The sequence below is a fragment of the Glossina fuscipes genome, unplaced genomic scaffold, assembly GCF_014805625.2.
Source record: "Glossina fuscipes isolate IAEA_lab_2018 unplaced genomic scaffold, Yale_Gfus_2 3, whole genome shotgun sequence".
NCBI classification, from domain to species: domain Eukaryota; kingdom Metazoa; phylum Arthropoda; class Insecta; order Diptera; family Glossinidae; genus Glossina; species Glossina fuscipes.
The window spans coordinates 12,129,942-12,146,208 of NW_023998417.1; the positions used below are offsets into that span (position 1 = coordinate 12,129,942).

Here is a 16,267-nt window from a genome sequence, read left to right on the forward strand (position 1 = left end):
CATGATGAGTCCGAAGCTTATTGGAATGCCTGCCCCTTTATGATTCTAGCGGCCGATTTCGGTGCATTTCTGCAACCGATGTTATGATTGGTCTGCCAAGTATTTGACTGCAAATGGAGACACAAGACTTTCAGAGGGTGATGCCAGTACCGCATTATGAACCATTAATCGTTAGCAGCGGCAGCTGTGATTACCTCAGTATCTTCCAAAATATTTCCGTGAAATTTCCAACAATGATTTCATAGAATGCTTATCACTAATAATCGTCTAAGTTCACAGATATATATTTTAACCAATATAAGCTATGCCCTACATGTGAAAGTTTATTTTCAAATTTTTGGTATCAATTTGTTGAAGATTTCAACGGAAGATTTCAAGTCGTCATCGAATACATGATATGGTATACATAAACGTAATGGTGGCTATAGTAGCATATTTGATGAGTATTTGTGTTAATTCCTTTGGAAAATATAAATGATTCTCACGAATTACTGCGAAAAGAAGAAGTGCAAAACTGTTCCTGCCTGCTCAAAGACTAAAGTAAGATTGGCGCAATAGCAAGGATGTAATGCATATAGTTAGCTCTACAAACTAACTTCATTATTTTTGAACAAATTTTTGAAAATGGCCTATATTCTATATCATTTTTATTTCATACATATACTTATGTACATAGAGTTACGCCATTTTGTTTACAATATTCGTAAAAATCACTTGTGTGAACTATGGGAAAGGAATCACCATGATCACATGAGCATATAATCTGAATGTGGTGGGCTCGCTATAGTTAAACTATAACCATTTAACAGATATTTGCTTTTAACTCGAAAGAGTGGAGAGGCAATGCTTTTTTTTATGTCATAATATAATTATTATTAGTTTCTTTTTATAAACTTACGTTTACGCTAAACGACCGAACACGAAGGTTAAAAGTCCGCATTTTTTTATAATATACCGTCTATATTTTCTCTGTCCATCATTAAAGTAATTTACAAATATCAACACAATGTCGAAATGTTTTAAAAATCGTTGCAAAAAATTTGCGATGAATAATGAGAAAGATATCTGCAAATTTTTACGTAAACAATTTTCTGATAAATCCTTTGATAAACACCACAAAATTCTAAGCAACGTTTATATACCGTACTCACTGTAAGTGATTCAAGGCGAATATATCTCTTAGTTATTTTTGTTATTCTGACTCTCTCATTTGTTTATTTGAGCATTCTTCCTGTTCATATTTCTCTTTCTTTGCTTCTCTCCGTCTCTCTCTCTCTCTCTCTACGATTTAAATAAACCTATTTATTTAACAGACTGTTCTTTTCACTTAATTACAAATTATGAGAATTATGAATGAATGAATGACACAACATATAGTGATTAAGAAATTACATGTAATGTAAGAATCCTTTTATTAGCATTTCTCTACTTAATAATCCATTGAAAGTGTTAAACCTGAAATTTTTTATAAAAGACATGTCGTTCTAACATCTTTCGAACAATTCAGATTCATAAACGGAGCCTATTATATTCCAAATCGCAAAAAAAAAAAAAAAATTATTATAACTCCAGTTGCGATAGAAAGCAGCCAGAGAAACGCTAGAACAACAAAAACTAATTATCTCCGCCCTACCATACATAAATAATATAAAAGGACTCGAAGCTTATCTCTAGCAACTTACAATGCATTCAATATTTTTTACGCACTCTGACCTATAATTGGCAACACTGTTTGTAATATTTTTTCTTGTAATGTCATTCGCCTAAACATATTTATTTACAAACATATACGTAGTAAAATCATACATACATACACGATCATTAACAAAAATCAACGTAGCACCGTTAGCACCGTTACTTTAATACATGCAGTTAACGTGTGGGTGGGCAGCAGCTCTGGAATCTCTCGAGTCGAAAATTTTAATACAAATTCTTTTTTTTCAAATTTTTTCTGTCAACAGCGGGCGCGGCGCATTTTAAGAAAACTTATTCTATTCGGGCTCTTATTTTTAACGTCGTCAACATAAACGATATTTATGAAATCATTTTATATAAAAATTACACAATCTTTTGCTATATATACAATTTTTTCATGTATTTACACACTGACAAATTGCGTTTTGCAGCACTAGATATTTAATTTGTGATTTTTGGGTATCAATTGTAAACATTTGTTCAGATTATTTAGCACTATGCCTTCACTCAAAAAAAAAAAAAATTCTCCACGCACAAGCCGAAAAATTGAACCTTCCACACAAGAGTAAAATGCCGGACTAAATCAATCTCTTAATCTCTTTCTAATAAAACACTTGATAAATTTGTGACTGGAATGACTGGAATATAGCAGAGTTGCCATTCTTAATTTGTAATAAAGTATTGTAAGCAAAGAGACCCTAAAATGAAAAAGAGGAATATTATATAAAAAAAAAATATACGCTTTATTTGAGAAAAATTGTACAAACCCGACCCCTTACTAAACTGTTTATGTGTACGAATTCAAAACTTTTGAAAACTCGATAAATTGGATTTTTGGCAATGCTATTGGTTTTTATCATATATTCCAAACCAAAGCTCAATCATTGATGATGATATTCGAAAACAAATTAAAACTATAAGGTAATATCAAAATAAAAAAAGAACAATTATTATTTTGCATCTTTCTATACATTCCACATTTTTACATCTATGAGAAGTTGTGAGAAAATGTAAAGCTTTCAGGAATAAATGAAAAATACAGGAAACGGAAAAGCGTGCAATTTTCGTTTTTGCAACAATTTTAGTTAGTTTTTCACGTCAGAAAAAAGAACACTACTTATTTTATCAATAAATAAATGTTTATCTGGTAGATAAAACGAGACCAAGCTAAAGGTTCGAAGAAAAGCTTACTACGGAATGAATATTATATTGGTTTTTTACAGAAAATAGGTTAAATCATTGCTATTGAAATATCTTAGTTGCAAAAGAACTTGATTACAGAAATTAAAATTGAAAATTTACAACATAAATTTATTGTTTTTCTCAGAAAGATGCTTAGATGAACGCTTAGCATCTAAAAATAGAGCGTGAACATCATCGATATTTTCCTTAGTGATTTGAGTGCGACCATTGACCTTGCACATTTGATTGGCAGGCGTCAAAAGTTGGACAGCGTAGCGCAAGGTCGATGTGCTACCTATTTCGCTAAGACGTACGAACGCAGCTTCTTCCATTTGAAGTCCTTCGGTTTGTGCACGCAACTTTATAATCTGTTCCATTTCATTTGAGCTATATGGCATAGTTCGTATTATCAACAAGCGATCCAATAAATCGAGGGGTACGCCATGAGGTGCTATTACATCTGTAGTTCCTCTAGAAAACATTGAAAATGCAAAAATAAATGTTTCGCTTAAACTTTAAATTCGTACAAACTCGTAATCACCTTATAACGCAGCGTCCACGATTGGTAGCAAATATAACGATTGGTGCAATGGGAGACTCTAGTGATTTGTGCAAATAAGTAAATGTTTCTAAATCTAACATATGTATTTCGTCGATGAATAGAACGCCTGGAACCAATTCTGCAATACCTTGATCAATGTATTTATTAACTACTTTGTTAATTTCCATACGCAATTTGTCAGTAATTTCGGTTTTTTTCGGCTTCATTAACTGACCCATCATGGAAAGAACGTCTTGGCCGCCTTGTGGGCGTGCATTAGCCACATCTAAATCGTGCAAGGTAACATCCTGTATGACTTCCTTTTTTTTATGAACATCACCTTTGGGCAATGGAACATATTCCTCAGTTTCTAAATCGAATTCAGTTGCAAAAGTGTCGCTTCGACCTTGGCGTTTTACTGCACCGCTATTTGCTTCGATGTAAATCACGTCCCCAATTTCCACCTTTTCTTTTTGCAAAGCTTCAAAAATACTCGGATCGAGCTTAAGCTGTTTTGTTCCTTTTGCCGTTTTTAATCCAATAATTACATTACTAATAGTTTTTCCATAGCCGCCAACCGGATTTTCAGTTTCAACCGGAGTTAATTCAGTCACCTCACCTTCGTACACTTCTTTAGTTTCTCGAATACGTAAACCAATCGAACGACGAAAGTTTTCCATTAGAACTTCGGTCTTTTTGATTTCACTGCTAAATACTTCGGAGCCCACCATGGGACAGAAAGGTACTTTATTGCCAAGTTCCTGAGCAATCGCTAAAGCTATTGCGGTTTTGCCAGTTCCAGGCGGTCCAGCCAATAATAATGCACGTCCAGCCATTTTCTTCGTTTTGATTAAATCTACCACAATCCCAGCTGCCTCTCTTGCCGTTTTCTGTCCAACAAGACCCGCTGCAATTGGCAAGGGTGCACCATCTGCGTCTAATCCAAGACCTTTCACATGGCTATGAGCAGCAATTCGCTGCGTGCGGACTGTGCTTTTAACTTCTTCGATTTTCATGATTAAGAAACAGCGTAATGATAGCCAATAAACTATTATATCGATTAAACAATTTCTATAAATTTCCCTCTACGAATTATCTATGGTAATATGTAATTTTCCGTAATATCACGTCTGTCGAAAAAGCTTGTTTGCTATTAATTACCGGCTTGTCAAAATAAAGAGCATTGCCAGATTACAATTTCAATGCAATAAACGTTTTCCAGAAATCATTGGTTTTTTTATTGCTTTAATAAATGCTTTGAATGTTTCTGAATATAGAGCAAAATGTTTATATTATTTGAAAGGATTTTCCCGTGCGCATTCGACTACTCGGTTACCGAAGAAAGAATACCCACGCAAATAGATACAGAGCTCTTTGCGAGGCTTACCTCGAAACGAAAAAGGCATGTGGCTTCTTCACAAAGTATTACTTTTTCGCTTCCAACTTCTCTAACATATTGACAATATTCATTTAAGAACATTTTCAAGTAAAAATGCAACCATGTAAACTGAGGCCACAATAGAACGTACAGCGTTTGCAGAGTTTTGAAATTTAATACGAATATTCTATCATAAGATGTTTCTCTTGTAGAAGCTTTTGCAGGCATCACGCCCATTTATAAGAAGATGAGTTGCTAAAACAATGTTTGGGAGATTATGCAAAACTTTTTATTCGTAATATGGGTGCAGAAATCTTTTTCGAGCAGGAGACATGCAACTCTAACAATAAAACTTCTTGGAAATAGAAAGGGAAAAAATATTTCAACATCGAAGGACAACTTTATAGTCTTGGGACAGCAGATTAATCTTAAAAATTTTTAAACAATCGGAGTTTCATTTTTTCAACGATTGAGAAAACCTTCCTAAACATTAAATTAGGACCTCTCAAAATGGTTCGCCACATAATTGCAACAAACTTCATTCGATTATTTAACGACGTCAAAACAAAAGAAAAATCCCGCGAAATTTAACTATAATGCAGTATCCCTGGCTTTTCTGCGGAAGAACGATAAGTAAATTTGCCACAATATCTACAAAATAAATGAAAGCACTTTAAAAAATTGCTTCACTTTTTTTATAAAATTTGTTGATTAAATGCAATGAGTCTGTGGAACTATTAATTAAGCCTTGTGTTTTATTCTCCCGCTTTCTTCGTTTTCTGTCTTCTCTCTTTTCTTTCGTTTCTTCAGCTTTTTACTCCTTTTTTGCGGGGAAGGAGCTGCTAATGAAGATTCATTTTCCTGAATATCTTCATTTAATTCCACACTGAATCCTTTAATGTATGGTTTCACTAATTGAAAAATTAATTTTTCATGCTGCACGTTAGTGGAATCAAGACTTAAACGAACGGTAACGGGATCAAAAGCATGGAATTCCACATCTCCACAACGTTGGGTATAACTCTAAGATCAAATTTTAAGTAACATATTTTATATAAGAAATTAATCTACATCGAAACGAACCTCTTCATTAAATGTAAAAACCGCACCATTCGTGATATTTCTTGTGTCATCTTTGAGGGAATTCAAATAGATCGTTCCTTCTAATCCGAATTTCGGTATAAGAACTTGTAAAGCATTTTTACGTACAAACAATACATAGCTTTAAGATAGGTACAAAATTACACTTAAAAGATGGGGATTTCAATGTATATTTATCTATAGACACCTACCCTTCTTCATCCTGCGCCTTACCGCGGAAGAATAAATGTGTATTTAGAGCGACCGATGCTCGAGAAGCGTACTGCGCCATTTTATGACGGTAATTCAAATTGTGACAAAGTTCCTCATTGCGCTGCTTGTCCAAGAGCTCTGTATACGTGCTATCTGCACCAATGCAGGCAGCCAAAAGTCGATGCACAATGATGTCCGAATATCTAATAAGGATAACAAAAGCAAGTAATCAATTAATCTGCTTTGATCTTATTTGATTTTTACTTTGATTACGTTATGTACATTACCTGCGTATAGGTGAAGTGAAATGTGTATATATGGGAGCTGCTAGACCATAATGAAAATATTGATCTTTTTGCAAAGTGCCACTAATGAAATAAAGTGCTTGCATCATGCAACGAGTAGCCAATATGCGTATCATTATGTTAAAGTAGGCGTTCGTTGGCTTTACACAAGTATCGAGAGAATTTGCCAATTCAAAGCCGCTGTCGACTTTCACTTCGAATCCTTGGTTTTGTGCTGCTTTGACAAGGGGATCAAAGTTAGCAGGCGGAGGTCTTGGATGGCGTCGTAATAAGGCGCATTGCGGAAACTCCAACAGTATATGTTCAGCAACTGTTATGTTGGCCAATAACATAAATTCTTCTACCATAGAGTTGGTATCTCGTAATTGTTTCGCTTCAACTTCGAGTGGCTCATGAGTTTCGCTGTCAACTTGAAAACGAATTTCCGGCGAAGCTAATACAAGAGCTCTACATAACGTTGAATTTCAGTTTAGAGCGACAATTTTACTAAATTAATTTGTATTTCAATATTTACCCGTTGTCCATACGCCGTTTTTTAAGAATCTTTGCTAATTTGTTTAAGTGGCGTAGAGACTTGGCTATTTCTCCAGCTTGTGAACTATCGTCTATTAGGATCTGCGCTTGCTCATAGGTCAATGCTGCTTTAGATTTGATGACGCTTTTGTGAAATCTTTTACTTAATATGTTAGCTTCCGTATCCATTTCCCAAATGCAGGAGAAAGCAAATCTTTCTTGCTCTCCTACTAGAGAACAAAGATTTGAACTCAGCAACTCTGGTACCATATCAATGCGTTTCCCCACAAGGTATACGGTTGTACCGCGACTGGCAGCTTCTTTATCAAGTGCAGTTCCAGGCCGAATGAAATGGCTAACATCGGCTATGTGTACACCAACTTCCAGGTTCCCATTTAATAATTCGCGGCAATGTAAAGCATCGTCAATATCTGTACAACCAGGCGGATCTACTGAGCATATATTAATATCTCGGAGATCTACACGTGCCGCGTAATCCTTGAATTGAGTTAAATTTTAAACCTGAAAATAAGTAATAGGTACTAAGTAAATTACTTCAGGAGTTATAATCCAAGGCATTTTGGGTAGACAATTAAGAACTTCTTCAGAAAATTTGCTATGGGGCACATCATGTTCCAACAGAATGACTTCATTCTCTGTGTCCACATCACCTAAAGGTCCCAGCGATCGAACGAAGTGCCCATGGGGATAGCGGGAAGTGCGAGGCCAACTATCTATAGTCACTACAATGCGTTGATTATTCAATTTTTCAGCTTGGCGGGTTTCAATACGGACTCGAGGAATTTTACGATCCGCAGGAATAAATATGTGACGAGTTGCATTGGCCAAAAGACTAGGCTGCAGAACTCCGCAATACTGACGTCTTTTGCGCACAATTATACCAACTATTTTGCCAGTTGGTTGCTTGTTACTTTTAATGGCCGCCGTAGCAATAACAGCCGTTAAGGTTTTGTTAATGCCGTCGCTAGTCTGGTCACTCTGTTCATCTAATTCAGTTTCCTCAAGCACAATTTCACTTGGGACGGACCATTGCTCTTCCGGCAATAGTTCAATCGCAACAATATCGCCATCAACTGCCCGATTTAATGATTCTCTGCTTTGGATAAGAATCTATTGGGAGATTAGAAATTAATATCCGAAAAATTTTTACATTTACGAACTTTTAACGTACTGGCTTCTCATATCCTTCAACTGTGACAGTTCCCTCAAGAAAATTTTCGCGACAAGCTTGAAATGCCCCTTGCAGAAGCCTTTTGTTCCGAATACCAGTCAAAATTTCATTAGCACTGAGATGAGAAGGATATATAGCATGGGATGTATTCTCTTTCTCAATGTCTTTTTGAGCGTATTTATCTATTAGCATGGGATGATCAGTAAGACCTTTTGTATAATCGTACACATTGGCTACAAGAATTCCATCCTTTTCGGCATGTTGCATGTTGATCGCGTCGTCTGTCAGAAGCACGACTCTTGTTGCTTCATTCTTTGAACCATTTCGTTCTTGGGCCATCAGCAAATGCGCATCATACCAATTGGTGGCAAAACGAATTGCCCGGTCATTTCGGTCATTTGACGATTCCCCCGGTTTCCGCTCCACATATGTATCTCTAAATAAATTATATAATTTTAAGTATTAAAACAAATTGCAATCCAATTTTTGGCGGGACCTGTATTGCTCACTACCACAATGAGAAGTATTGACACCAGCTTTTAAGGTACCGTTATTGCTACATTTCAATAACTTCAATATGGCTTGAACTCAACTGTTACTTTACTTTTCGAAGGCGGTTGTAAAAAAGTAGCTTCTTTTTCACATATAGCAAAATTTTTAATATTCGTTCCCGGGATAATACCAAACAAATGGTTCTAAAATTCATGTACTGTTTCCATACGGACGATACTATTTAACCTTTGGCAATAATCTTTTTTTATTTATTTTTTGCTTTAGTTTTTTTGCAAACTACCACAGTTTTTGCGTTGAGCAGGGATCAGATTAGACTTTTTCAACTTTCATTCGTTGCGCCAACAAATACTGTACCCTTCATTAGCGAGGTTCTTAATCTTAGACTAGATGATACTCACTGGCGGAAAAGGTAAATCAACAAATCTCCTGATGGCATATGAACACACCGGCCAAATTCGAACACAATTCTAATTTACCTATGATGCTCATTCACAAAAACATAGAAGCCACGTGATTTATCCTGAATAATATCCAATAGCCGCTTATACGCAGCTGAACTACGATGTTTCACCTCATTTAGAACCGTAGTCAATATTATAACGTTGCGAATTGCATCCTCTTCAAGGACATCGATTTGATGAAGTATAACATTCGTATCCAACACCAAATAATGCGGGAAATTGAAAAGTTCACTTTTCACGTTACGATCTGCATGAAGTACAACAGTATCGTTAACATGCTCGCACTGTTTGCATAGATCGGAGCCACATCCCAAGTCCGTACGCAAATAATGTTCACGTACAATCTAAAAAAACAATGAAATTTTTCCTCTGCACTTGACGATTATTATTTAAATATTTAAAACGTTTTTACCTTTAGAATATTTCCTCTTTTAGTTTTAAGTGTGAATTCCCTGGTCGTTTGCATTTGAAATATTTCAATTAAACACATCTGTGCCAAGCATATAAATATAACCTCAATTTGGTTTCAACGTTGCTATCAGAAATGCGGTATGCTGAGTTCGTTATATCATTAGGTAATTCGAGGGAAAAGTTTTTGGGTTCTGCACTGAAAGAAACTGTCAAACTGCTTCCGACAAAATGAATAGATGACTAAAAAGTTCTCATGTCTTGCAATTTTTTTATCGCATGCAACGCTTTGGCAAGGTGCAATTAGAGTATAGACCGAAAGCCTCCTTTTTTTCATATATTCTTCTTCTTCTCTTATGAAATGCTCTCTAAGCCTTACCTAATGACAGCTAGATTCGTCTCAAATCGCATGATTTGCTCTTCTGTGATTAGGTGGCAGCATTGTGTATAGAGAACTGCTGCTGGTGACTATCATTGTGCAAAATCCCCAATAGATTGACATTTATTATTGTATGTAAATATAGCGACACGTGTGGTGTGTGTTTGTTTGGAATATTTTATAGTTTTTTTCGAATAAAAATGGTGATTGTGGAAAAAAGTTTTCCAAGAGGAGGCACATCAAATGCCGCCAAAAAGGCAATCAAAGAGAATATCGTAAGTTGAAAGGATTTATCTTGGAAGCATTATTAAAACTCATTAACGAATCTCTAAAAAGTCGTAATCGCGCAAAAAGAGAAAAGTTCATGTATGTTCTCACCTTTTGCTAGTGTGATGAAACGCATGGACATGCAAGCCACAACCTCAGCGGTTTAATCCATTTGAATTCAATATCCATTTCTTTTTTTTTTTGGTAAGTAAAATTGGCGGGAGTTAGCCTTTAAAAAGATCCCGCCGACTCGAAGAAGGTCAAACATATTGGACATTATTTCCCAGAACTATAAATTAACTATGGCTTTTATCTGCTTGATTTGTTAAATGTACGACAAACTTGTCATTCTTCTTGCCACACTTAAGAAAGAACAGCTAAGATGTAGTGGAAACGAACCGGACTACTCAAGCTAATGCATGTTGGTCCCCCTTCACTCTTCTAAGATCAGAGAGGAAAGAAAAGGCAATACGGAAAACATTAAAATTTCATTTCATTTGACTGGCAAAAAATTCGAGCCCTCCCATCTAGTACTTTGTCTCATTAAATATTTTTTCTAATAATAATAATAATAATAATAATGAATTATCCTTTAAACAGATATTTGGAGCTGTTCAGAAAAGGACTAAGAAGCGTAAAACCCATGGAAGTGGAGATATTAATAACGCGGAAAATGGGAATTTGGAAACATTTTCAGCAGAGCTGTTGAATTATGATACCATCCAAGAGGGAATGCTTATCATGGGCGTTGTCAAGCAAGTAGATCAGCTTCATCTTAAACTGTCACTGCCGGGTCGCATAACAGCAAAAGTCTCAACTTTGGAAATTTCTGAAGCATACACTAAATCATTGCAAAGATTAGTTAGTAATTCTCAGCCAGATGACGGAGTCAAGTCACTTCCAGATCTATATAGAATCGGGCAAGTTGTGTACGGCAAAGTTCAAGAATTAAAACGCAGCGACACGGGACGCGTTTGGATTATGATGACGCTTAAACCAAGCAATGTTCATTCTGAACTTCGTCACAGCAACATACGTAAGGACTTTAGTTTCAGCGGTGCTATAGAGGAAGTCCAAGAACACGGCTATATAATTGAATCGGGCATTAAAAATTTGCGTTGCTTTCTACCATTTGAGAATTCGCAGAAAGAACATGTCACAGGGCAACATGTACTACTTAAAGTAAAAAAAATGACTTCAAATAAAAATGCTTCCACTTGCATATGTAAGGAACTGTTAATTGAAGAAGTAAAAATTAAGGAGCAACGAGATTGTAACTTAGATTACTTAATGCCTTCCATGATCGTGCAATTTCAAGTGGAGAAAGTGCTTAAAGATGGCTTGCAGGGCACTATTATGAACGAGCTGTTCACTGCATACGTTAACGAGCATCAGCTAGATAGTCCTCTCGCGTTACCAGAAACCTTTCAAATAGGATCCGTGCACAAAGCTCGTATACTTTATGTAATGCCGCTAACGAAACTTGTCTACTTAACCTTAAATCTTCGCAATTTGTCAGAAGAAAATACTAGCGCATCGGAGATAGAGTTGTTGAAACGAGGCGATATTGTCGAAGACGCCCGAGTACATCATTTCGGGACTGGCGGCGTTATATTCATTTTAAATGAGAAATTTAAAGGTGTCGTTTCTTACAAAACAATCAAGGCTAATTATAAAGGCAATTATGATCAGGATGCATTACTCGCAAAATATGTCAAGAAATCGCAACACAAAGTAAGGATTTTAGAGTACGATGCCATGGATTCCCTATATACGTGTACGGACGATATAAGCCTGATTAATGAAAAATTCTTTACACTGCAAGATGTGAAAGCAGGCGAATTTGTCAAAGCAATTGTGGAAACACCGGACACTAAAATGGGTGGTTATAGGCTTAAAGTGGGCAAATTGAAAGGTAATGCTTACATATCATTATCATTATTATTGAATAAAAACATTAACACTTGAAAATAATCCTCCTTTTATTTAAGGCGCAATCGAAAACATTTATTTAGCTGCCACCAGCAAAACTCTTGATAGTGATACAAAAATGAAATGCCGAGTTGTTGGGATAAACACTGATCGTAATATCATCTATCTTACCAATCGACCGGAATATATGGCAAAAAATTGCAGGCTGTTAACCTCACTGGCTCAGGCAAAGATTAACGCCACCTACATGGGCACAGTTGTTAAGATCACTAAAGGAGTTTCTGTTTTGGTAAAGTTTTTCGGGGAAGTTAAAGGAATTCTCTACAAAGACAAGGACACTTCAACAGATGAAATTGATAGCTTGGTGGAAGGTCAGACTATGTTATTTCGTGTTGCTAAGGTAAAGGGAGAGCAATTAGTTTTACGCCTCGCAAGCAATTTACTACTAAATCCAGGCGAGATATGCCCGGTCACTGTTGTGCACGTATTGGAATCAGGATTAGAAGTTCAAATGGTTTACAACTGTGAAGACGGCAGCGAATGCACCGCAAAGGGTCTCGTGCCCACAACTTTTTTATCAGATTTCAGAGATTTGACGTTGGCTAAGCTGAAAACATATAATATTGGCGAAGCATTGCAAGCTGTCTGCATTTCGGGCAATGTATTTAGTGTAAGAGATGCGGGTTACTATGCTCAAAGTGCAATCAATAAATGGCAAGACATTAAACCAGGAAATATATTAAAAGCCTACGTTAAGAACGTTGTCGATGAAAACGTTATAGAGATATGTATGCTAACAGCTGGCTGTAAAGAACCAATTAAATTGCATTCCGACATGATGCTTGTCAAAGCCTTTAATTTGCATAAACTTACCCTCTCATCGGAACAAGTTCTTTACGCCCGGGTGCTGGGAAAGGAAAATATTACTAAAGCAATTTCTGTTTCGGCGAAATTAACCGATGTTTTAGAAGATTGCTTGGATGAGTCGGCAAAATATGTAGAAAGGTGAGTTCAGATCAGTTGAATATCCAAAAGGAATAACTTCTCATATGTTATTCGTGTCCTATTAGTTACTTGAAAGAGGTGGATGCAATAAAAGCTGCTTTGAGAACGAACGAGCATACTATTTCCCAGTTTTCCATTGGCGATAAGATTACTGCAGAGTTTCAATGTGTTAATGACGTCACAAAAGATTGGGAATTTGTTTTAGATAAAACTGAAGTTATAGGTCTTGTTAAGGCAACTATAGTCGGTAAAGCAAAGATTCCAAAACCCGGTACCCAGCAGAACTGCATTATCCTTTGGATTGATTATAGTAGAAATATAATATATTTGAGTAATAAAGCGTCGGATATAAATCACATATCTAATGATCAAAATATACCGAGTAACCTGGTGGGAAAGTCTGGAATCAATGCCAAAGTGTTACTAAAACTGGACACGATCCTGATTTGTTCTCTAAAAAAATTGAATAATCCACTGATATACTGTCCGGCTCGTTTGCATTTCAATGATTTTGAGGAGGTCTGCGCGAACAGTGTGGCAGAGGGAAGCTTCTATCGACTTTCGTTTATACATAAGACTTTGCCAATTGCAGTTCCTGATGATATTTATAAGGCGTGCCATGTGCCCAAAGCTAAAAAACGCAAACTAACGCAAGATAACGTTAAAGCAACAACATTGAAAATAGCAAGAATGGAAAACTCCTTAGAAAAAGGCGAACCGGCGTTAAGTAAGAAAAAATCTCAACAAGCGATCAAATCCAGTAATGATTGTCATCAAATGCAAAATAGTGAAATTGATCAACAAGTAACAAACGAAGATAACAATGAAGAAGGAAGTGCGCTTTCCACAAATGATTTGAGTAAAAGGAAAAAAGTAACTAAAGAACCAATGAAAAGTAATGTTTCTGGTCCAACGAAGGACATAGACGCAGCAAGTAAGAAGCGGTCGCAATATCGAACAGATTCTAAAGAACGAGTTAAGAAAATGAAAGAGGAAGTGCCTTTATTTTACGAGGATAAAACGCCAACTCTTGATGACCATTCGAGTCAAACAGGGTTTCCCGTGTTCGCTGATGATGCACGGAACAACAAGACCAAAGAAAGAATGACGTCAACAATTAGGATAAAACCCCTACCAGGAGTCGTAGACTTTTGGGACCTGTCAAAGAGTAACGACTTTGTAGAGCCATCTGACAGCGAAGATGACGACGATGACAATGACGACAACAAGAAGCCAACTAAGAAAAAGAAACTGACTGCTGCTGAAAAGTTTAAAAAACAACGCGAAGAAGAAGCCCGTTTACGAAACATTGAAGAAAAATATGCCGATCCAAACCATATGCCTGAGACAGTCGACCAGTTTGATCGTTTAGTTTTGTCTGAGCCAGACAATAGTAAACACTGGATAAATTATATGGTCTTTCATATGCAGTCTTTTGAAATTGACAAATCTCGTGCAGTCGCCCGACGAGCTCTGAAAACTATTTCCTTTAGAAATTCCAACGAACAGATAAATATGTGGGTTGCACTTTTAAATTTGGAACTCAGGTACGGGTCTAAAGAATCTTTCGATGATACTTTCAAAGATGCTCTTACCTACAATGATCCAATTAAAATTTACTTACGTGCGCTCGATATACTAATTGATTTGCAAAAACATGAAGAACTTACCGGAATGGTTAGCGTCATAACAAAGAAATTCAAATCTGTGCCAGAAGCGTGGCGTTCCGCTGCTAACGCCTTATTTGCCATAGGAATGGTGGAAAGAGCTCAACAGTTGCTGCATAAGGCATTGAGTAGTTTGCCAGAGCGAGAACGTAAGTAAAATACCTTCTGACACTATTGACACTCTACTAACTGACACTCCTTTTTTCAGATGTAAACACGATCATTATGTTTGCGAATCTGAACCAAAAATATGGGCGAAGTGAAATGGCTCAGACTCTGCTTGATCAGATCGTTACTTCATATCCCAAACGAGTGGATGTTTGGTCGCAGTATGTCGATGTATTAATTAAAGAAAATCTTATCGATTGTGCTCGGTACGTATAGAATTTCGGAACTGAATTTTTAATTTACATTAAATTTTTTCTTTTTTTTTTTTTATTTATTTTTTCCACAGAAACGTCCTAGAGCGCGCGATAATTCAGAAAATACCGTTGAAGAAAATGCGCACTATATTCAAAAAGTACTTGGAATTTGAGCAAAATTATGGAACAGAGGCGAATGTTCAGAGAGTTAAACAGCTGGCCGTTGATTATGTTAAGAAAAATCAACATCTTTAACTTAAGTCAAATTGAAGTTTAGTTTACGTTCATTGTTATCACCGATTCGATTTCAAAATGCACATCTAAGTACTAAGTAAAGCTTTTAAAATCTTAATTAATACACTTATTTCAAATATCAGGAAGAATGGGTGGACAAGTGCAAACGAGATGTTTATCTCCGTAAGCGTCATCGATACGCGCTACTGTAGGCCAGATTTTTGTATCAGGTTTCACAAAGAGCTAATGGCAATAGAAGAATTTACATTTTTAGACTTCAAAGTTACGCGAAAATCTGATCGCAGTAATACTCACCGCAGGGAATGCTCCCAATTCGCGGCTATATGGTCTGTTCCAGTCCTCGGATATGACCTGCGCTTGGGTGTGTGGAGCCATTTTTAGGGGATTTACCTTTTTGTCCATGCGTCCTTCTTCAATTTCGGAAATTTCCGCACGAATGGATATCAGGGCATCGCAAAATCTATCCAATTCTTCTTTGTCTTCTGATTCGGTAGGTTCTATCATAAGAGTTCCGGTTACAGGGAAAGACATTGTTGGTGCATGAAAGCCATAGTCCATTAGACGTTTGGCTACGTCGACGGCTTCAATATTGGCAGTTTTTTTCAAATCGCGTATATCCAAAATGAATTCATGCGCCACCAGACCAGTTTTCGGTTCTTTATACAAAGTTTTATAATGTTGCTCTAAGCGCTTTGACATATAGTTGGCGTTAAGAATTGCTACTTGAGTAGCGCGTTTAAGACCGCGGCTGCCCATTAGTTTAATATATGACCATGAGATGGGTAGAATTGCAGAGCTGCCAAAGGGTGCTGCCGACACAACGCCAAAGCTAGCATCTTCGCTTTCTAGCGGACTAATGACCGGGTGGCCAGGCAAATAAGGCGCCAGATGGGATTTCACTCCAATAGGTCCCATGCAA

The 16,267-nt window shown here is 36.6% G+C and overlaps 5 protein-coding genes across 6 annotated transcripts in view; 1 reads left to right on the forward strand and 4 right to left on the reverse strand.

Moving 5' to 3' along the window:
• The window catches only part of LOC119635015 (STE20-like serine/threonine-protein kinase), a 40,297-nt gene extending 38,178 nt beyond the window's left edge, over window positions 1–2,119 (reverse strand). The window contains exon 1 of one of the 2 annotated variants that reach the window (XM_038029514.1): window positions 1,815–2,119. The gene's annotated coding sequence lies outside the window, so the exon portion shown is untranslated. Of the gene's footprint in view, window positions 1–1,810 lie in introns of both variants that reach the window. The other variant, XM_038029515.1, reaches the window with a different exon arrangement.
• An 842-nt stretch (window positions 2,120–2,961) lies between these two features.
• On the reverse strand, window positions 2,962–4,600 carry LOC119634803 (ruvB-like helicase 1). The gene is made up of 2 exons (XM_038029191.1): window positions 3,419–4,600; window positions 2,962–3,348 (listed from the first exon to the last, which is right to left on the reverse strand). Exons 1-2 carry the CDS (start codon window positions 4,432–4,434, stop codon window positions 2,994–2,996), a joined length of 1,371 nt encoding a protein of 456 aa, XP_037885119.1. The 5' UTR covers window positions 4,435–4,600; the 3' UTR covers window positions 2,962–2,993.
• An 898-nt stretch (window positions 4,601–5,498) lies between these two features.
• Window positions 5,499–9,599, reverse strand: LOC119635032 (exosome complex exonuclease RRP44). The gene is made up of 9 exons (XM_038029547.1): window positions 9,486–9,599; window positions 9,089–9,417; window positions 8,100–8,535; window positions 7,463–8,038; window positions 6,909–7,405; window positions 6,377–6,841; window positions 6,089–6,292; window positions 5,880–6,018; window positions 5,499–5,819 (listed from the first exon to the last, which is right to left on the reverse strand). The coding sequence occupies exons 1-9, from the start codon at window positions 9,561–9,563 to the stop codon at window positions 5,538–5,540; spliced, it is 3,006 nt and encodes a 1,001-aa protein (XP_037885475.1). The 5' UTR covers window positions 9,564–9,599; the 3' UTR covers window positions 5,499–5,537.
• Window positions 9,600–9,945: 346 nt separating this feature from the next.
• LOC119634610 (protein RRP5 homolog) lies at window positions 9,946–15,451 on the forward strand. Its single transcript, XM_038028861.1, has 6 exons — window positions 9,946–10,135; window positions 10,728–12,042; window positions 12,119–13,064; window positions 13,130–14,880; window positions 14,940–15,105; window positions 15,186–15,451. The coding sequence occupies exons 1-6, from the start codon at window positions 10,061–10,063 to the stop codon at window positions 15,346–15,348; spliced, it is 4,416 nt and encodes a 1,471-aa protein (XP_037884789.1). The 5' UTR covers window positions 9,946–10,060; the 3' UTR covers window positions 15,349–15,451.
• The window catches only part of LOC119634611 (glycine dehydrogenase (decarboxylating), mitochondrial), a 4,389-nt gene continuing 3,465 nt past the window's right edge, over window positions 15,344–16,267 (reverse strand). Inside the window, 2 exon segments of the mRNA XM_038028862.1 lie at window positions 15,344–15,570; window positions 15,643–16,265. Of these exon segments, the coding sequence (XP_037884790.1) occupies window positions 15,460–15,570; window positions 15,643–16,265 (734 nt within the window). The 3' untranslated portion in view covers window positions 15,344–15,459.

Coding starts and splice junctions, on each gene's coding strand:
- LOC119634803 (XM_038029191.1), bottom strand. CDS start 4,434: ATGAAAATCGAAGAAGTTAAAAGCACAGTCCGCACGCAGCGAATTGCT. Junction 3,349..3,418: donor CGTGGACGCTGCGTTATAAG/GTGATTACGAGT, acceptor AATGTTTTCTAG/AGGAACTACAGATGTAATAG.
- LOC119635032 (XM_038029547.1), bottom strand. CDS start 9,563: ATGTGTTTAATTGAAATATTTCAAATGCAAACGACCAGGGAATTCACA. Junction 8,039..8,099: donor TTGAAGGATATGAGAAGCCA/GTACGTTAAAAG, acceptor ATCTCCCAATAG/ATTCTTATCCAAAGCAGAGA. Junction 5,820..5,879: donor TTTTTACATTTAATGAAGAG/GTTCGTTTCGAT, acceptor ATTTGATCTTAG/AGTTATACCCAACGTTGTGG.
- LOC119634610 (XM_038028861.1), top strand. CDS start 10,061: ATGGTGATTGTGGAAAAAAGTTTTCCAAGAGGAGGCACATCAAATGCC. Junction 12,043..12,118: donor TAAAGTGGGCAAATTGAAAG/GTAATGCTTACA, acceptor CTTTTATTTAAG/GCGCAATCGAAAACATTTAT. Junction 14,881..14,939: donor TAGTTTGCCAGAGCGAGAAC/GTAAGTAAAATA, acceptor TCCTTTTTTCAG/ATGTAAACACGATCATTATG.